This window comes from Centroberyx gerrardi, chromosome 8 (assembly GCF_048128805.1).
Source record: "Centroberyx gerrardi isolate f3 chromosome 8, fCenGer3.hap1.cur.20231027, whole genome shotgun sequence".
Lineage (NCBI taxonomy): Eukaryota > Metazoa > Chordata > Actinopteri > Beryciformes > Berycidae > Centroberyx > Centroberyx gerrardi.
Window position 1 is genome coordinate 28,126,158 of NC_136004.1, and position 21,624 is coordinate 28,147,781.

General features: G+C 45.6%; 1 protein-coding gene across 2 annotated transcripts in view; it reads right to left on the reverse strand.

Moving 5' to 3' along the window:
- The window catches only part of kremen1 (kringle containing transmembrane protein 1), a 54,595-nt gene that overhangs the window by 20,813 nt on the left and 12,158 nt on the right, over window positions 1-21,624 (reverse strand). For both annotated transcript variants that reach the window (XM_071902148.2, XM_071902147.2), the window contains exons 2-3: window positions 11,991-12,153; window positions 5,541-5,632 (exon numbers count right to left, since the gene is read on the reverse strand). In XM_071902148.2, the coding sequence (XP_071758249.1) occupies window positions 5,541-5,632; window positions 11,991-12,153 (255 nt within the window). The remainder of the gene's footprint in view (window positions 1-5,540; window positions 5,633-11,990; window positions 12,154-21,624) is intronic.

The window sequence follows — 21,624 nt, forward strand, 5'->3', positions numbered from 1 at the left end:
ATCCTTAAGAAACTCCTCATTATTTTCACATTTAGAAAGACATCTTCACTGTGTATTCATGTTTTGGTCTTGAATAGGACTCGATTTGCTCTGGTATCAGTCTTGACTTGGTCTTGGTCTTAATTGACTCGAACTCGACTGGACCAGGTCTTAGAGCTGACTTGGACTCGACTAAGGTGGCCTTCACTACAGTCCTGCCATCATGTATGTCTGTATCAGGTATTGACCCTGTCATCAGCTAGTGGCCTATTTTCTCCCAGCTCTACTGAAGGTGAGTCATGCCATGAGTACATTTCCACTCTGTAGGGAACCGGTGATCTTTTAGCATTTCATCTCCAAAATTGACCAGTAAATTTGACACCGTCTGTTTGAGCGGTGAAGATGGATGTGCACGGTGATGCAGGCTAAGTAAGTTCAAAGAGGCCTGGTGTGAACTGCCCCCCTCTAGGTGGCTGAGCACCCTATTAAACCCTGATCCACGGACAGTTCAGTTTCAGCCCAAAACGGTGGAGACTCTCGGGCGAACAAAGGCTCCGGAGCCACAGATATCTGGTCAGTTTCACTCAAGACTGGCTGCAGGCAGATCTCAGGTGTTCTGTAACTTCAAAGTGCAATGTAGCAACATAAATTAGTCTTAATAAGGGCCATATCTCATCACTGCATATTTTCCACAACGTGTAATCATAAAACCTTGGGCCAAATGCATAGCTAGCTTTTAATGTCTTCAAGGTGTGGCTGGTTAGCTTGCCAGATGGATGATGTCTGTGGTATTGAGACTATGGTTCCATTGTGACAGACAAGCGTAATCAGGCATTCCTTTAATTGTTGAAATAAATCAAAGCATTACCTACTGTAGGTATGGTATTTGTGTCGTACTTCAAGCCGGTAAAGTGCTCAAGTGAAAACAGTGACAGCTCTCTAACAAGAGAACATCTTAAAATATCACAAACTACTATAGTTTACGGGAATTTTGAACGACGGAGGATAATGAGTCTCATTACCCTGCACAGCAGTCTATTGTGCCATTGTAGTGGTGAATAAAAAGGTGATTAAAAAGGTGGTGAAAAAAATCTAACTCTTAAAAGATCCTATCATCATTTAGCCTACATCAGCTTGGTACTAGTTAGTATGATGTATAATGTGAATTAACACTAAACAGAGTATGGTTTTGGTTTTGATCAAACTCCCACTGTTATATCATGGTCATCTTGTGCTATGGGACAGTAAAAATTTTACTTAATTCACCTTTAACATCATAAAGATTTATGCTGAAAAGGTGGGTTTATCCTCCACTGCATCCCTGGGCATTGCCTTTTAAAGACATTATTCTGAATGTTATCTTTCTCATAAATTCAGAAGAAGTGCGTTCTATGCCACTATCACTGTTATACTAAAAAAACACTAAGAAAAAGACTTGTGGTAAAATGTACAGAGAACACATTTTTGAAGACTTCAAGCGCTGTCCCTTTATCAAAGTTCAAAGGACTGTATCAAAACAGGGGGAAAACCTCTTGACTCCTTCCACAGCTGCTGCGCTTCACTCTACCGCAGGAAAGCAGTGGCACAACAAGTTTTTCCTGGTTATATGTTGTTGAGAGACGCGCTCCCAGCGAGCACATCAAAGCGTCTTTGTCTTGGCAAACGCTTGAGGACTTCACCCTGACAGTTTCACTCTGTGTCAATCAAATTGGGCTGCGGGGATACCGTCAAGTAAATGCATGTCAGCTCAAAGGAGCCACGGCGAAGAAAGTCCTCTCAGCATGGAATGTTCTCCTTTTTTTGAAGGAGAGATGCTCTGCGGGAACCTTGGTATTTTCACCGGTCAGATCACTTTTACTATTATTTCCTCTTAAAGAGCTAATTGTCAAGTAAACAAGTTCTTTGACATACATACAGATGTCATACCACAAAATCACTGAAGTGAGACATGGAGGTGTGCTTGAACTCTGTAACCAACAGCTCAATTAACATTCAGCTGAATCATTTACATTAAGGAACTGGATTTTCTACAATATATCCAGTCGATTACAAAACCACCAACGGATGTTCTATCACAAGTGAGCAAAATGCACTTTCAGTTCAAGATATTCTGTGAATCACAACCCAGTCAAGCCAGCAGGCAAATCAAAGCAAGACGCTTCTGCCAGCGACAGTCTGTAAAAATTCTGTAAAAAAAACAGAAAATAAAGCTTGATTTTACACAATCGTGGCTTAAAATTGGTGCCTGGGAGTACCTCGTAATATTTAGACAGCATTTATTTCAAAACATTTACTCTGAAAAACAGCTGCGGGAAAAATAAGAATATCTCATAACGTGATCAAAGCGCTGGAAAACGTACCACAGTGATGTAAAACAGTAAGGGAAAGCAGGAAAAACTCCAATCACGCTGGAATTGTCCTGAAACACTAGTAACCAAAAACTGATTTTCGAGACCTTGCGGCATATATCTGACTTCTGAAAAACAAAAAAACAAAGGTCCTGTAATATTAAGCCAACATTAAGCCTTCTCTGCTCTCCTCAATGAGGCCTGATGCAATGTATTGCCCAACTGAACCAACCTGTAGTCAGAACTGAATTGCACAATAAACTACTCAGGGAAAGTGTTGGGAAAAACAAATATTCCCAAAATTAATTAGTTGTGATTTTCAGATACTTGAAGTAAAGGCGTATGCTGCCTGTAGGGAAATGGAGATTTTCGAAGTATTGGTTTCCTGCGACACAGGAACTCAATGGATTTCAATAAATAACAACGCTGGTGACGAGGCTATGCTTAGCTGTGCGTTTAGTGGCCTGGGAAAGAGAACGGCCTGAAAACCAGCGCAGGCTAGCAGGACAACAGCCACTCCGGTGCTGTTCATTTCTACTGCAGAACCTCTGCCTCGAAAACAAGCCTTTTTGAAATGTTTACATTATTCCACCACATGATAGCTCCTGCCATGAGGGATTACTAGGGTCAACAAATGTCTTGACCTACACTATAATCCAGTTTGACAGGCTATGTGTTTCTGGCCTCGTGCGACCTGCCTGGCGCAGCGGGCTCCACCAGGGTGTGTCACCCTCGCCAGGGTGGCATGACCCTAGATGACAGGGAGCCCAGCTGGATAACAGACCGACCGCTGGCAGGCTCCAGGTACCTCTGCGAGTGGCCACCAACTACCAACCACGCGACATCAAAGCCAAGCAAAAAAAAGTAGACAAAACTCAAGTCACAGACAAAACAAAAGCCAGACAAAATGAAAACAAAGACCACTGCTGCCCTTTTTTCTGGCACACCACAGGGTTTTTCAGCCTTTCTTTGCCAGCCGCAGACCGAGAAAGACACTGACAGAGCATCGTGCATTCTCTCAGTTGGCAGCCGACGCTTTCAAACACAGCAGATTGAGAACAGGCATCGCCAGAAGGTGCGGCACCACGTGGCGATTGTGGTTTCACAATAGATGAGACGGAGCTTTCGTGTCTGAGTGCTCCCTGGCTTCCCCGGAGGGAGAAACCGTCTCCACTGAACAGGCATGTTTTCATGACGCTGGGTGCCTGGCTCGCAGCAACCTTCTTCTCTCTTTCTTACATTACAGGGGGGATGTATGCCTCTTAATGGCCAAACAGAAAGAGGAGCGTGCGTGTTGGATACCATTTGATATGGGCGATGCTCCCAGCCGCTAGCTAAAGAACTGGGCCACATGGGGCAAGGATGGGTTACAAGCTGCGCAGTCCTGGATCCCAGACAAAAACAAGGCTGAACCAGCACATGGCAAACCCATCTGGAACAAAAGCTGGCCTAATTTCACCAGAGATAAGGGACCAACCCGGCACTAAACAGAGATGGTGTGGGCTGCTCTCCTCTTTCCCCAAAAATCACAAAGGTGGGGGGTATTGGCCCAGACACACTGAGCTAAATGGACAGTTGTGTAAAATAGGTCAGTCAAAAGGCTAATGCCGTATGCACAAGCTCCTATACACATGGAATCACACACACACCTACACAAGCATGCACACCATAACTCCACATCCATGCACATGGACAAATACATGGGTACACACAGGCCCAAGTTGTCCATCCAGCCAGACAGGCATTATTAGATGGGTTAATGGGTCCTAGCCATTCAGACACCAGGCTTTAGTCATGCATGCTACCCAGACGGGATAATGGTGGGGTAGCTGCAGGGGGTGGGGGTGGGCTCTCAAAGCCTGGTGGTACCTACTCCACTATGAGAGTGAAAAGTCTCAAACAAAATCTAGAAAAAGGTCCAATGGTCAACACCAGGCGTTCGGCTCACAGAGACAAAGTCACAGCGTCTCTTACGCAAGCTACTGTCTTCCAGTTCACCTAAAGCCAAGTCTAAACAAAATTTACATTTTAGGCATTTAGGTGAGACTCTTATCCTGGGTGACTTCAGCTTAAAACACTAACACACGCATCCAATAATGAGCGCAAGGGTCAGAGCCACACTAATAAGAGAAGTAAAAAGAAAAAATATTCCTGTGACCCTAGAAGGATCGTGGAAAATAGAGAAATGCTTGAAATAGATGAGAGGAAAAGAGAGTGTAGGAATTTTTAACCTCAGGGAAGAATAGGAAAGTGGAAAGATATGTAGAGGAGGAAGATATGGGAGAGGGGAATGTAATTCTGGGTCGGAGAGGATGATGGGAAGTATTTATTTTAGTTACTCATAATTTGAGTTCTGCTAGGCTAAATTTCAGCAGCCTTCAGGTTGTAGTTTCTTCAGCTACGACTTTGCGTTTAATCACCAATTCCTGTTAGTTACTGAAACTATGCAAGTCTCAATAACACACAATTTGAATTATTCTGCTCTCTCTCTGTTATCAAATTATGGTAGCATCAAAAAAAGCCTTGGGTTGATCCACTTGAGCTCGTTTTCAACGGCAGTGATTAAAAGGGTGGAGGGGGAGAAGTAAGTGACGGGATTAAAGACAGACAGCTCTTTGTAACTGTGAGCCAAACCGGTAGAGAAGACACACAGAAGCGAAAAAGCACAATGTCTCGCTAACCAACAGGATCCATCATTTGTTCAGACACTGGCCGGCACACACACTCCTCACACACACACACACACACACACAAACAATACATAGTGACACATGTACGCATGCACACAGAAACACAAGCAGGTACTATATGCAAATGACTACTCATATCAATAATCATGTCAATACAAGCTCAAAAGCCAAAAGGAAACTCATGAACACACACACACACACACACACACACACACACACACAGCCAGTGACTGACAGCTTGTATTAAAGTAAGGGCAGGTCCGGGCATGGCAGGAGGAGGGGTGACGTGAGGCAATTAGAAGCATTTCTCTAGATGATAATAGCTGTGTACACGCCATACCATCTATAAAAGCTATTCATAACAGGCAGGGAGATGAGCACAGCAATGCAGGTGGCTGGTCCGAGTGCCTATGATGTGGCCCTGAGGGGATGGAAGGGCAGGAGAGAGAGAGACAGAGAGAGAGAGAGAGAGAGAGAGAGAGAGAGAGGGGTGGAGGGAGGAGTGGCAATGTGATTCTCTTACTCTGGCAGGTAGGGATGTCGCAGTATCTCCAGTAGATGCCGTCCTCATGATCGGCTATGTAGCACCAAGGCTGAACGTCCCCGTCAGGATTCCTGCAGAAGTAAGGGAAACAGGAGGAGGAGGAGGAGGAGGAGGAGGGGGGTGATGAAGGAGGAGAGGAAAGTGAAAAGGAGAGAGCAAAGGTAGAGAAATGTGAAAGGAAGGGGGGAAAGAAGGGGGTGGGGGTGGGGGGATATAAGAGGACAAAAACAAAAAACACATGAAGAGAAGGTTATCGACTGAAAAAACCCCCGCTGCAGATGGCTGAATACTCAATAGCATTTCAGAGGGAGATTATCTGTGTCAATCATCCCCAGTAGCACCCCTCGGTGCTGCGCTAGCCGCTTGTTGGTTTAGCCTCTTCCACCGGGCTCCAGAGGCTTGACCATGCATGTCAGTCAGGGGCCAGACCAATGGCTCTTTGATGGGTGGTGGTGGTGGTGGTGGTGGTGGTGGTGGTTGGAGGTGGGGGGTGGGGGGTCCCTTTGTTCCAGGCCAGACCCAGACCTGAAAAAGGGGATGGGTGATGGGGGGAAAAGCCTTTGTCTGAGGCCACGGTTCTCTTTGAACCGCATCAAGGCACTTTTAACCCATCATAACACGGCTGACAGTTCCCCTCGGTGCTTTTTGCTTTTCAGATTCACTTACAGCAGCGATGAGAAGTGGGACTGAAGATAGAAATAGCTGCGAGCTCAGTGCAGGCGCCGCCTCTCCGGGGTAATCGTTACAAAAGAGTGACTTTGTAAATCATCGAGTTTACGACAACTTCTAAATTGCTGATGCTCAAAATCGAAGCAGGTGGAATACAGCGTGAACCGATTTTGGTGCCATTTCAGCAGTTTAGGTTGTATTTCAGGATTATTGTGAACTGTAAAAATACACACCGTGTCGACACAAAAAAAAAGCCTTCTAAGATGACATTGCTGTTCTTTTTTCAGCCCTGACTGTAATTGCTAGAGACCTTTTCTCTTCTCTTTTGACACACCTCATTGTAGCATCTTGAAAAAGCCCCGGGGCTCTGCGCTATCCCGTTTCGCCTTTTGTGGGCAAAATTGTGAAGGGCGTTTCCATTTCTTTTCTTCTCCTATCAAAAACACTTTCCTGAGTTTCCTCCTCTCTTTTCACACTTATAATGAGGTATTGACAAAGATGTCGTTTTAGCTGCATTGCTTTTTTTTATGCAGGGATTTTTTTTGGGCTGAACTCAAATTTAAGTGCCCAAAAGCACTTTGCTCTCAACATCTGGCGAACAGTTTTTGACATGAAGATAGAGCTTCTGTAGTCACATTTTTTTTTTATTCTACCATCAGTAAAACAACCCACACCTTTTCTTTTGAGCTGAAACCTAAAGTATTCCCACGTACACAGGAAAGCAGATTTGTTTTCCAGTAAGTTTGGACACCGTATCTCGAGCCCAGATCTGTTTGTTGCTCCACCCAGATTGGAGGCAGACACCTGTTTGTTTGGCCTGAGGCGACTACTGCCATGGCAGTAAAGAGGGGGAACTGTGTCCAGCCCTCCAAAGTTGAATTACAGACTCTTTTTCTCTCTCTCTCTCTCTCTCTCTCTCTCTCTCACACACACACACACACACATTATTAGGCCTGTCAACACATAATAGCCCTATTTGAAATAAGATTCCCAAGAACTCATCTATAGCCACTTAGGTAATTTACTGCACTCTGTTAATCACCCCCTAAGGAGGCAGACATGAATTACAACCATCAGCGCAAAAAAAAAAAAAAAACACACACAGCCTCAGTAGACCTCCCGTCCCATCTCTGACCCACCAGCATCTTTGATCACCAAACGATGTAGTGCGGCCCGCCGCTCTCTCGCCCCAAGCCCCCTGTCCCCCGCCACAAACAGCTTTTCATCTCTCTCACACACACACACACACACACACACACACTTTTACTACCACGGGAACATCATCCAGGGAGCTAAGGTTAACAGGCCAGCCCACATGAAAGAAAAAGAGAGTCAATCCTGCCCCAAGGTGCCAGGGTGTGTCTGAGTGCCAGTGTGTGTGTGTGTGTGCATGTGTGTGTGTGTGAAGGGAAGGTAGGACAGAGGTTGGAGAGCGGACAGCCTCAGATTAGCTGAGGTGCCACAGTGCAGATAAGAGCAGGAGGGGATAGACGAAAATCCATCATTTTAACCTGGCAGGACAGAAAAAGGCTTCGGTCTCCGTGAAGCCACTCTGATAAACTTGTGTGTGCTGCCTGTGTGTGTGTGGGTGTGTGTGTGCATGAGTGTATGTGTGTGTGCATGCATTCACATCCATGTGCGTCAGAGATGGCCTTGTTGAGCTTGTTGAAACACTCCCATACCCAGAGGTAGATCACAGAAGATGTTTGGACACTTAATTGCCACAATTACGCTGATTGTCTCATTTTGCTCGGAGTGAGCCACACACTTCGGTACTGCGCCAATTATAGCCACAATGCTTTTTGCCTCACAGGCTCTCCAGTCTCGCAGTTGAAGGCGGCGTGGCTTACATGTGAACACTGAGAAAAACAGCTGTTCTTGGCTGGCTGCTGTTCAAAAGCTTTTCTTTAATAACCATTTTCCACGTACCTTAATCAGAAAATTTATGATATCTTTAAAATCCCTGGCACCGTGGCGGCTATAAAGCAAAACTCTAAATCATTTACATCAAGCTGTAGAAAACGTGTGCGGAGGGCTGGAAATAACATGCTTTTGGTGTGCTGGGTCGAAGTCTCTTTCACGAGCTTAAACCTCGTGTTATTAAGTGAGATTCTAGACGGGCTGCGTTCAGCTAAACTCTGAAGACACGTAAAAAAAAAAAAAGATGAAAGGCTGGAGAACTGGAGTGAGGAGAAACGCTGATTGGGAGTGGGAGTGAGAAGCTTGTCTGGTTTGGGTTTTGAGGTCAGCAGCAGATCAGAGTCTCACAATTTACCGCCCGAGAGAAGACTCTTTTATTGACTTGGACGACTTAGCATGTGACCTGCGGCATGCCACGCTGCGTGAATGCACATATGGATAGAAGGCTTGTTTGTATATATGTAGAGTGATATGTCTAGTCTACTGTCTATTGTATGTGCGCTAAATGTGAGGTCCTGTTGTCCCTGGTCAGTTGTCTATATGTTCCTTCACCAATGTCATTAAGAGAAATTCCTCCACATTTGCAGTATAAAGTGATCCAAGTCTTGTGGGACACTTCTCTTCACTCCTTCAGTTCCACAAAGTAGTGCAACAGCGACATACGACAGTCATACAAATGGCGAACGACTTGGCTACAGTTTGCCTGACCTCAGATTTGCACCTGACGCCATGGAGATCCGATTACAATAAACATGGGGAACACTATTCACTCTGGCATCGCCATTATCTCGTACATGTGAGGGAAAAGCATTAGCAGCTATAGTGGACGCTCATAAATCCTACAGTACACACACACACCTGCATATAAATAGCCAGGAAATGGCTGGCAAAGCTATTCAACCACCCACTGAACCATCATGCACTTCGCACCCTCATACTAATGGAATGGGGGGGGAGAGTCCAATCTCAGCCCGTGGGAACAGTAGATTGGAAGGAACAATAAACGAAATATAAATCTGCCCTTTCCATTTGTGTGATGTCCTTCTTATGAATGTCATTAAGCATTCAGTAAAGGTCGGAGAAGTATTGAAGAAACGAAGGAAAGGTCTTGCGTAAGTGTAGAGCGACATCCCGGGGCGTTGTAAGATCCAGGATGAGGTCGTGCCCTTCTGCTCCGTTTGATGTGAATTGAACTCTGAATTGAACTAAATTGATTATCAGAAATGTGATATTCACTGTTGGATGCGTCTTGCCAAGTCTTGGCACAAGGCACAAGAGCTCTAGGCCTTTCCTGAGGCTTTTTGGGGGGGGGGGGGGATTAATGTGACATTTCCCCTCTGCCCCTCTCTCCCTGTTTTCGCTGGGGTATTTTATAGCGGGCTATAAAGATGAAATATGGCGGCTATTAGGGCTCTTTCTCTAGCACCACTGTGGTGCCCTCTCAGCTAAATCGGCATGGGGAAACGGCAGTGATGGGATGGGAACAGAGTTTATAATCCACAATTCTCTGCTCCTCAATCCCCATTTCACCGCCACCCCACCTGCTTCACTGTCTGAGCCTTACATATAGTCAGTGGCACACACACACACACAAACACACACACACACACACACAGACGTGGCTAACCCCTGTACATCCGATCGGTGCTCAGAGCCGTGTGTTAAAGTAAAGACATGCAATGATTCTTGGCCTCGCATTATCCACCTGTGCCTTGGCCTCAGCACTCGTCTCATAAAACCTCGCTTGGCTCTGGGATCAGACAGGCCATAACCCCCCCCCCACCCCCACCCCTCTTTTTCTTCTCTCTCTCTTTCATTCCGTTAACTCCCCTTATGTCTAGGACTTACCACCTATTGTGGAGTGCTAGCCAAGGCATTATCCAGAAACTTCCGCAAAATTTAAGCCCCACGTGAGAGACGGACAGAGATATGGTAGGGGAAAGAGAGAGAGAGAGAGAGAGAGGTAGAGGGTGAAAGGGGGTAAAGAAATATTGGAAAACAGAATTTGAATTGCAAGATGGGCCTGATGTAAATAAGGACGGTTTGCAATCCAAATTGTGCAGCCACGTCCAAATCAGTTCCCCACATGGCTGGAACAACGCCAGCTTTCTGCGATCAAACAAATCAGAGGGGAGGACGTTGCATGTGATGAAGGGTCTCCCTCTTTCTCTGTGGCGGGAATTCTCTTACGCAGGCATCCACACAACACACACACACACACACACACACACACACACACATACGTGGGCGGACGCATGCACACATACTTGACCCCATGCAGTCATGCCTTAAATGCCATCCCTCATCTATTCACAATGAAGCAGCCACTTTAGTCCCCATGGTACTGCAGATGAGTGACTCTTAGATTGAGGGTGTCTGAGAGAGACTGAGGGGCTGGAATAGGTTTAGCTACAGTCCTAAGTGAAGTCGACTGACAGAAATCCCTTTGTCAAGAAGTAACAAAGCAATGAGCTGTCAGTGAGCCGGAAAAGCCGCTAGCTGCATCAGAGCCGGCAAAAACAGCCGAATCCAAACAATGAGGATGTCCATTTTGCATCGCTTGTTGGACATAACGCACTCCTAATGTGCAGGGAAAGCTTTCCTCCATCCTCTGTGTGTATCCTACTCATAAATCTTCCAAACTCCCGTCCAAGTCAAGTAAAAACAAATCCGTCCAGTGCCACTTCAAAGCATTGTTGCCTTATGAGTTTACAACCATGACTTAGAGAAATGTTTCAGAGGCTTTGGGTTTGTCGGGGGGTGGCTGTACTTTTTCTCGATCTGGGCCAAGCCACTGTTCTGGAAGTCTCGTGAATTTGAACCGACTCACGAAGGAGTGCGGCTCTCTACAAATACACAAGTTTCGACAGTCATGCATGCAACACCGACAGTCATACATTGAGCGTGACTGACGGATAGAAAGGGTTTCTAGACACCCCAAAGCCACCATGTCCCCCCCCCCCCCCACATTCCAGGGATGAGGGATAGAGATTTGCTTATACAAACTCTTCAAGCGTGGCTGCGTCCCTGTGATGACAGGGCTAAATGTTCTGTTCGGATGCCACCAATAAAATATTCAGAGGTGAATGTCTGAGCGGGTCCCGTGTGTTTAAAACCCTTGCCAAAACGACAAGTCTAGGCTCTAAATTATTCAGGAAGTGGAAGGATTTGTCGAGGAAGTTGAAAGCTTTGTCAAACATCGATATCAGTCTGTCTTAGACAGTGATTTCTAAAAGTGCTACGTGTGGCATTTTAATATCAATAAATCATTACCACAATAATTTTGACACATTAGTGCAGTAATCGTAAACAAATAAGACCAGTGCTGACAAGATTGTCAGCCTCTACTGGCCTCCACACTGTGTGCAACTGGATCAGATTCGGCAGGGAAATCTGCTGGATTGTTTTACGGCACAAAACAGAAAGAGGGCCGCTGTTCGTCCAGCGCAGATGGAGCTAAAGCTTTCTGGCAATGGTAGGTGGTGAAATGAGAACATCAAAATATCAAAATATCCCTCTTCTTGCTCTTCAAAACAAATGCACCCAGAGAAACAAGGTTTATGGGAAATGTAGTCTTAATTTTGAGAAACACCAGCACCAACAATACCACTGGCATGAGATTGGGGCTACTAATCGTCTCCACCATGATCTCATTTGTTTATCATCAAGGTGTCATAATTAATTTGACAATTCATGTTTAAAAATGCTACACACATTATCATCATCACTGATGTTCCATACTCCTAGGGTCACAATTACATTTTTTAAATGAAAATCCAAACAGATAACTTAGCTGTATCTTCATTTTCAATTAGTAAACCATTTCTACAGCTAACTCACCTGCAGTAGTTGTGGCTGCCCAAACCCCCCTCTCCGTTGGGGTACTTGAGGGTGTTGTAAGGGTGCTGGAAGGTCTCATTCCAGTAGAGGCAGGGCTTCCCCCCCTGTAAGCTGGTCTGGTTCTGGAAGCCTCTGTAGTCCTCTCCGTTGGCAGTGTAACACTCTGGAAACAGAGGAAAAAGAGATGAAGAAAGGGAGAGAAACGATATTAAATCTGAATTTGTTGTCTGTGATGAGGCATTATAGGTCTGTTCAGATAAGAATCCAAAGCTTGCCAAGTGGCTTTAAGCAGGCATGTAATAGGCAGCCACATAAGCGGGGTACACTTGATTGAGAATCTGGGTTGAGTGAAATGGTCTTGTGTTATTACAACGTTTTAATGAATTTGGAATGATCATAGACGATAGGTTTTGGAATAATTGTATTCTTTGCCCAGTCTCAATTCAAACTCTGGCCAAGCGTGTTAAAGTGAGATCAATCACGGCATTGTTTCAATTAATGTCACCACAAGGGCTTAGAAAAAAAGACCCGCAGATATACAGCGAAAGCAAACATGGCTTGAATTTCAAGGAAGTGTATGACAACCACATGGGAGAGAGAGAGAGAGAGAGAGAGAGAGAGAGAGAGCCCGGTTCCCAAGGCAAAACAATGGTCGGAGCAAGGCTTTTCTTCCCTGAAACAGAGAATTCAAATAAACAATGGTTGATGGGAGTCTGATGAGCCATCGTAGCTCATCGTACGGGGCCTCAGGGGGCCTCGCGTCAACAGTTTTAACAGCTTTGACTGAATTCCTCCTTTGATTTCATTACGATGGAAAAATATTAATTTCATACTTTGACTGTTATGATTACTCATACTGCAGGTGCTCATAACTGCTACAACTGTTGACGGCACAGGCTTCCCCTTCAGTGTAACCAGCAGGTTAAAAACTGTTTTTTCAGTGTAGACATTAACAACTTACATTTTTGCAAAAATCAAAGATGCTGCAAAAGCAATGGTTGTGAAGCTCTGATATGCATTCTTCATTCTTTAAATGTGTATGTGTTACACTTACTGGTGTTAACTTGTCTGAATTTCAATATGTTATGCAAGAGCACATGGAACAAAATCACAGCGCTCTGATATCACGCCTGCCAATCAAACGTTAACAAAAAAAACTCGACTTCCACTCTTGTTTGGCTTGTCTCCATGGGGTCTTGTTGCTATGTATGCGGTTAGCCAATGACCGGTCCCTTTCATCAAGTAGAGCTGTCTCGGCTGAGTATGAGCTAATGCATTGCAATATGACAGTCATTATGCCCCTTGGTGAGCCAGCTGTGCTGCAAGGCTCTTTCTGATTCTCTTTTGAGTCCAAGGTTTCCCAACTTCCTCTCCCTCACCTCTGTTCTCCTCTCATCTCCTCTCTCCCATCCTCTGTTCTCCTCTCCTCTCCTCTCCTCTCCTCTCCTCTTCCCTCCTTCCCTGTCAACTCCTTGCAACTTTTCTACAGAGGAGCATGTCTTTGGGAATCACTCAGCCTCACAGCCTTCTAATGCAGCTTCTGTAGTTTGTTGCCAGGTCTGTCCTTGGATGGCAACCCAGTAAGTCAGCTCTAGATGTTGTTTCACAAGCTTAGAGGAGCTGGGCAGCATCAATAATGCCAGTTCACAGAACCAGACTCCAATAGAGTTGTTTTCCTATCTGTGGGAGACTGATAAACTGACAGATCAAACTTCACTGAGCAGATTACACAGGAAGAGGGTCATAAAGTGAACAAATGTGGAAATGTGGGGCCCAAATAAGAAAAAAGTTGCCAAAGCTCTGTGTGTAGTAATTGGATAACCACATTTTCCATCCTTCCAACGCTTACAGCACAAACTTATAGATTTCCCTCGTAAAGCTAGTTTGCATGCACACACGCATACACACCTCCTGCATCTACCCCCCCTAAATATACCGCTAACACTTAATTTTAGAGTAAAATCAGAGGCCCGGCTGTTCTCAGTGTGTCAGCTAAAGTCGCTTTTAATTAAAAGTCGTTTCGGTGGTGTTGTTCAGTCAGGCCTATCAGCCATCCATCGTCTGGCTGACAGGGGCTCACCTGCAGTAAGGAGCTGCAGGGTGTCATGTTCCTGTAATTATGATGCCACTCTATTGTCTGTAAATGGCTCGACTCTCTCTTAGCAAATTAATACCGCCTCGGCATGGAAGGATACCAACCGGCGGATCGTAAATCCACCTGAGAGTGGCTGAAGCGGAACATGACTTCATAAAAGTAGAAAAACAGCTTAATGGCGTTACGAGAGGGGTCACGCTCTCGCCGCCCTTACGTGACGGAGCGGTGAGAGGGGTGGAAAAAAACATGTTATCATCGCCGGGCTGACACCCAGAGGACAGACGAGGAGTGTTAAATAATGCAGACTCTGCAGGTTTGTCATGCTGCATGTGTATATGATAGGTAATGGAGGTGGATGCAGACTGATCATCATGGCATAATGTTTCCTGTGGAATATTTTGTAGATATGGAGAGCAGGAGTGATTTTGTTTCTTATACGCAGGTTTGCTCCTGAGCCCGTTCCAACATTAGTGCCGGTTGGTGCTGCTGTTTAAGAATGGCTCTTATTTAGATATTTATGTCATGATATTTGGACAATTGTGCTGCAATTGCAGTTTGGTTTTGAGGTTTTTTTTCTTGGGAGGTGGGGGCGCAGATGATGGATTTTCATAGTATTTACATTTTTGTAGCTGTGGGGAGCCACGGCAGCTGAAAGAACGTGGAGGAAACACTGCCGTGGAGAGCTTGGCTCCGGCAGAAGCACAATCATGAGTCACTTCTGTCCAAAAGCAATCACGACTGTTACCGCCCCAGTCAGCGAGGATACCGTCAGGCAAGGACAGGGCAACCGACTGCATCCCAAATGAGCTCACGTCCTTCAAATATCTTCTCCTCGAAAAGAGTGGGCATTGAAATGACTGAACTTGGCTGTGTGCGGCGCTGCTCAATGCACTGTATCAAAAAGAAAGATCCAAATGACTTTGTAAACGTCTCCTCTCCTCTCCTCCTTCGGGAAACTTTAGGGTGGAGTTTCAGGACGAAGCAGCGCTTGTCTGCACATGGGCCGCTTGGAACGAGCCGCTGTTGGCAATCACCTCGCCCCGCTGCGGCCAAGTTAGCTTTCCAGGACGAGATGGTAAATATGGCAGCGTTTTGCCACCGGGGGGAGAGGAGGGGGTGTTGATGTGGTTTCAAGGCACCATTTGCTTGCGGTGGGAATGGGAAGTAGCGGATCTGCAAGGACTCAGAGATAAGTGAGGCCATCGTAAAGATGAATGGAGCATTTAAAAACCCTGCGGACGGCCACACATCCATCAACCTAAAGAAATGGCCCACTTTAAGTTGGAGCGGTGTGGTTCCGAACATTTCGTCCCTGTCCTAGAGGAGATGAAGAGCTCATCCGCCGATTGGACCGTCGCCACCTCAGACCCTCAACAACCCCCAGCCTCCCCCCCCCGGCCCCCACCCCGCACCCCTCTCCTTGTCACCAAGCAACCGTTGCGCTCTCGTCACATGGGCCCGGGCTTTCTTGTGGTCTCATCACAGGCCGTGATGGGAAACAGAACCACCACCGCATGAAAGACAGAGAGAAAGAAAAAAACTCCTATAAAATACATGCAGATCTACAAATAGAAAAAGTCCGGGAAAGGGAGGAGGACTCGCCCTCGACCAAGCCCTGCGCTCACAGAATACCGCACCGCCCCGGCAACAAGGAAAAAAGGAAACAGCAGAGGATCGTTGAGAGAGAACTAATCGCCCTGTTATTATATTTGTTGGGATTTGTGGCTAATGACTTCCACATTGTGACTTCAAATGCACTTGATGCTCTGAGGAAGAGGGGGGGGGAGAGAGAGAGAGAGAGAGCGAGAGAGAGAGAGAGAGAGAGAGAGAGAGAGAGAGCATGGGGCTTTGGTCATGTGATCTCCAGAACACAAACAAACAAGCTTACAAACAAATGGTTTCTCTGAAACGCATTGCCAGGTCTCACAAGAGCACTTATTTGTTGTGTTTGCTACGAGGGATGAAAAGCAGCGATAATTACAGACGACTGCTTCCTCACAGAGGGCTGACATAAAGAGCTTCCTTCCATCTTTATTATATGCTTCGAGCACAGCGGACAGCCAAACAGGCTTACTGCATGAGCAATATTTCCATTATAATAAAATTACATAGAATGAGTTCATAATAGGAAGTGCTAGCTGCATAATGTACATGCAACTCCTTGCTACATGCACTAATACCACCATCAACTGCAAGCAGGATATACATACACTACCAGTCAAAAGTATGGACACACATTTTTCTTTACTTTTACTATTTTCCACATTTTAGAATAATAGTAAAGACAGCAAAACTATGAAATAGCACAAATAGAATTATGCAGTGACCAAAAAAGTGTTAAACAAATCAAAACTATCTCTATTTCAGATTCTTTAAAGTAGCCGCCCTTTGCCTTGATGGAAAGGCAAAGGCTTTGGAAAGAAATTCATACATAGGCATATTTATATTTGCTAAAAAACATTCAAGCATTTAAGCAAAAGCCTTTAGAACAAAATGGCTTTAAGATAATGAAAAAACATAGTACATTCAATCAGGTGTGTCCAAACTTTTGACTGGTAGTGTACAAGGTTTTAGACACCTTCCAAAGTCCATAACCATTCAAAAACAAAAACTATTAATACACAATCTAACCTCTGACTCAATATGTTGCTCCACCACAGTGTCCTGGTAGCCATTACTGTTGTGGTGCTCATTAATGTCAGTGCAGTAAGAACAGGGCCAGGGCCAGGCCAAACCAGGCCAGATGTAGTGGGTTACAGAGTTCTTTTCTGGGGGGGCACAGCTGGCTGCAACAGAAGTCTGGTTCCCCTTTTCCCCAACAGCATCCATTTCCACATCAAAACCGCATCAGACTTCAGAGGTGATGGGGAAACGATGGCCGGATATCACAGGCAGACATTTATACATTTATTATCCATTTTTCACAGGTAGGAACAGATTTAGTGAGGCTCTTTTAACGCCGCTGGATGTTGCTGAGGAGTAAGTCGCTGATTTCTCAGAGGGAAGTGGTAGTTACTGCACCACATCTCGCCTCCCTGCGTCTCTGATCTCTCCTCCCTTCTTTTTGTAAGCATGAAGAGGATTTTCTCAAAGCAGCCTCATGCAAAAGGGGTCAATGAAAGTGCAAGCCCATACAAAAAAAAGCGAGGGCGACTCCCATGTGATGGAGAGATGCCTCTTGCCAGAGTTACATCTTCGGTCAACGACTTCTCAACAGGGTTTTACAGTTTCTCTTTCCCTTTCATGCTTTTGTCATAGGTTGTGGCCCCAGATAACCAGGCAATAAACCCAGACCTCATTCAGTCCCAAAATAGCCTCCATCACCACCACTCTTCCTCCAAAACCTTCCCCCCACCCCTCCAGCGCTCCCCCTCCCCAGTTCAGTACCACAGTAGCCACAGACCCACGGGGCTCCTTGCCAAAGCGGCTGGGTAGCACCTATAAAACATGGCTGCATCTCGTTCTCGTGTGGCCCCTATTATTTAGCTCCGTAATGGAAAGAGACTAATGTAACCCCTCTGCTGGAGCCAGCGGTGGGCTAAACACGCTGCCAAAAACCCCTCTGTTTGAAGTTTCCCGTCACAAAATGAAAAGCATAAAGAGGTTTTTGCCTCAAGCTGCTCTTTGGCCCCCAATTAAAGTGTTATGTCTTGATTGATGTTGAACAATCTATCAGCAAGCATATCAAAGGGGAGAAAAAACGTCCACCTTTGCGGTAATTCCCACAGCGGCTGGGATGATGTTTGACAAAACACAGCACAGATGGACGTAGGGTAGTTTTGGCTCCGAGGGGACAAAGATGGAACAAGGCGGGACGATTTTGAGTTTTGTTTGGCAGAGATTCAGGCAGTGACTGATGGGCTGCAGACTCTGACAATGACGTAAAGGACATTCAGGGACTCGCCGAAGCCCCCGGGGGGAAAAAAAAAGCCGCTGGCAAAATGTCGACACGGGGGACGTGCCAGCCGACCTGACATCAGGGCGGACGGGTGTCGCGTTCAATTACCTCCCTCTGGCACCTCCTTACCATTTCCTCAAGTCACTCTCGCCATCTGCCAAAAAAGGGGCCAAATTTCCAAACATGATTAAAAGCTTCTTCACCTCTAACGCTGTCCTTGTCTCCTACAGTTACTCACACACACACACACACACACACACACACACACACACACACACAGGTACATGTGCACTAACACGTATGCACACAATCACACACCTCTCCATACACTAAGCAGACAGGGTTACAGGGTTAAACAAATAGAAGGGGAAATCTCCCGCATACTCAACACATGCCAGTGAACCCTCTCTAAACCAACTCTGACACCAGAGTAAACAAGACTTGTGCAGCCAGGAGAAAGCAGCGAGCGAGTGAGGGTAGGAGGGTGGGAGGAGAGACAGACAGCCAGAGATGGGATAAGGGTGTTCGGTTCAGCGCTTTCCAAGGTACACAATTAGCGCGTTTGGGATCGATCCATCCAAAATTAAACCCAACTGCAAATTAGAGCAGAGCATAAAGACTGGAGAAGCGATTGGGAAAGAAAGAGGGATGGCAGGGGAAGCGAAAAGAGCAGAAAAGAAACAAGAGAGGAGAGAGAAACAGGAGATCTAGAAAGAGAGGCAAAAAACAGAATGAGTCAGGGTGGGACAAAGAACGTTTTTATGATCCCGCAGATTGTTAGGCCTGCCTCTCTTCCTAAGCTCTAATTTTCTCCATCTTGTGCATAGCGCCAATGAAGTAACACTTGGTTTATTTCACATTTCCCATTGTTATAGACAGGACCAACAAAGCCCAGGCTCATAAAATTAACAGCAAACACACAGATAGTGTCTACAACACCAGGGGTCTGAGTTTGGAGCTCAGTCCCATTCCAGAGGAGCTCTGTGGTGCAGCTGCGTGCTGGGCCCCTCTACCAGCAAACAAACAACCAATGCAGGGCTTAAGAGAGGGAAAATATGTCTTGCTAATGCGTGTCTTCTGGGGGGAAAGAACACATCCCCATATGGGTTCTTTATAGGATTCAGGCTTTGATACCCAGAGGATCTACGGCTCGTGATACAAGACATGACGGCTCACTGTTACTAATGGCTGTTCATGCCTTGCATGGGGGTTTTAGCTCACTCTCTTCTTTTTTGTTCTGCCTGTAAATGGATGGTAAAATGATCTCTCTGTCAACTAGTGCTGTCAGATGCCCCGATAAACATATGCAGTGACAAAACATGCATTAATCTTCACTCCTACCCACATCATTCCAGCCTCTTTTTTTTCTTCTCCCCGCTCTCTCTCTCTCTCTCTCTCTCTCTCTCTCGCTCTCTCTCTCCCCCCTCATACCCTTACTTCCCCCAACGCACTTACAGTAAGAATGAAAGGGAGCAATTTTCATCAGCAGAGCAGCCGCAGTATTTTAAGATGGATCCGATGTGGAGGAGAGGAAGGAGGCGCGCACTCACACACACTCACACACACATAAACACACACACAGGCTCCTTTGTTCCCTCGGTGGTAGGGCTAGTGTCATTGTGGCGGTGCCATTCTCACCCACTCCTCACTATACTGTAATTCCAGAGTAGATGTCGCCCACTGAGCGTATAGGGGTATGTGTGGGTGTGTGTGTGTGTGTGTGTGTGAGTGAGTGAGTGAGTGCACATGCACGGGCACATGTCAGTCAATTCCCTAACCTCTGCTCCCCAGAATGGGCCAGTTTCTCAAGGGCAGGAATCAATTTGCGGTAACATTATGTAAGCTTCGGAGATACCGAGCGGCCAGTACGTCTTCTCCCCCACTCTCTCATAGGACGAGTTTCACCTTTCATGTTGCTCCAATGATAACATTCTGGTCCGACGGATTCATTTATAATGATGGACCTCAGACCCATGTGTAGGCCCTCAGCGCTCCACGTTAAGCCACCTTAAGCTAACATGAAAGCGGTTGCGAGCGCACCTCACAGAAAGGTGAACCGTGGAAAGAGAGAAAGGAGGAGGGGGAAGTTGGGGGGGGTGTTGCTAAACACACCTGTTTTCGATCGTCCTGTTTGTGCTCAGGTTAGCTGGCATGTGAGGAATGTTAATTATATGTGGTTTGGTTCGGGCTAAGGCTCTGTCAGTGCTGTTTCAGGGGATTGTGTGCAACCATTACAGACCCCCCCCCCTCCACCACCACCACCTCCTCTCCTTCTCTTCTCTCTCTCTCTCTGAGGTCCTGCTTGATTACAGGGCCCGGGGAAGATGAGGTCTGACTCGGATAAATAAAGGGCCCGGGCCGAGGGGAGGGAGCTGTGTGACCTGCCCTGCTAGTGCAAAAACAATGCTGCTTCAAAGCCAAACAGACAGACAAGCTCAGCTGTTTTCCCTGTTTATTCTTGACAGACATCTTTATTAAAATATGATGATGCATCATCAACTTGTGTTAGAATGAAACATAATGAGACTCCAGACTGTTATAGAGATGGAAGACATAAGAACGTGAAGCCGTTGGCAGACACAGATGGCAGCAATATTATCTGTTTGAATTTTGTGGCTTCAATAACCAGAAATCATGTAACATTACTCGCTTGCGGCTATTTGTGCCACGTTTTATATTTTGCTCTATTTTGCTGTTCACTGAGAAGATTTCCTACTAGTGGTCATACCTGCCACCATTTAATTTGGCCAATTAGGGCAAATCTACTGCGTCTCAATTAGTGGGGATGGGACGCTTTCCTCTGTTGCAGGTCCACTTTGTGATTTAGACTGATAAGATGGGTGGATTTTTACATAAAAATCTTGCCTAGTGCAACTTTATATGGTTCTTTGGCTCAAGAGTAGTATAAGTACCATGCAACACTGGCATACAGCGTTTGCTTCTGTACAAACAACAGCAAACTGTAGCCACTGCTAATGCTAAATGAATGGGAGTCATCGGGGGCAGGCATGCCCAGGGAGGGGAAGACTACTCAGTGATGTCATCTAAATACTTTGCATTTACTTTAGAATAAACTGCTTCAAAACTATACAGAATATGCATGAAAATAGATATATTTGTATTTTTATTTGTATCACAACTTGGCTAATCATTCCACAATTTCATAGTCAAATGCCTTCTAACATATTTTTATTAAGTAATCAAAAAAACCAAACAAACAAAAAAAACACATTTTTTCCAACATGTACTGGTAATTTGATTACAATGTTTCAGTGCTTGGGTAACAGGAGGTCACCACACACTTGTACCCCTGATGCAAACAATACTATTAATCAGTACATTAGTAAACAATCTTTTCAACAATTCAACAATCACTTTCATGCTAAAACGGATGATTTTGTCATATGAAAGATCATGTTTTTTTTCAGCATTTGCAATGGCCAGGTTTTCCTGATGGTTGAATGGCTTTTAGCAACGAAACCAAACTATGTATTCCAGTTTCACCTAGCTCATAGACTTCTTTCAGGCCAACCATCTGGAGAAAGTAAATATTGGGCTAATCATCTGTTCCACATTTTCATAACAACTATATTGTGTTAGATATGTATAAAAAAGGGAACATGTTAAACTTAGTAAGCCAA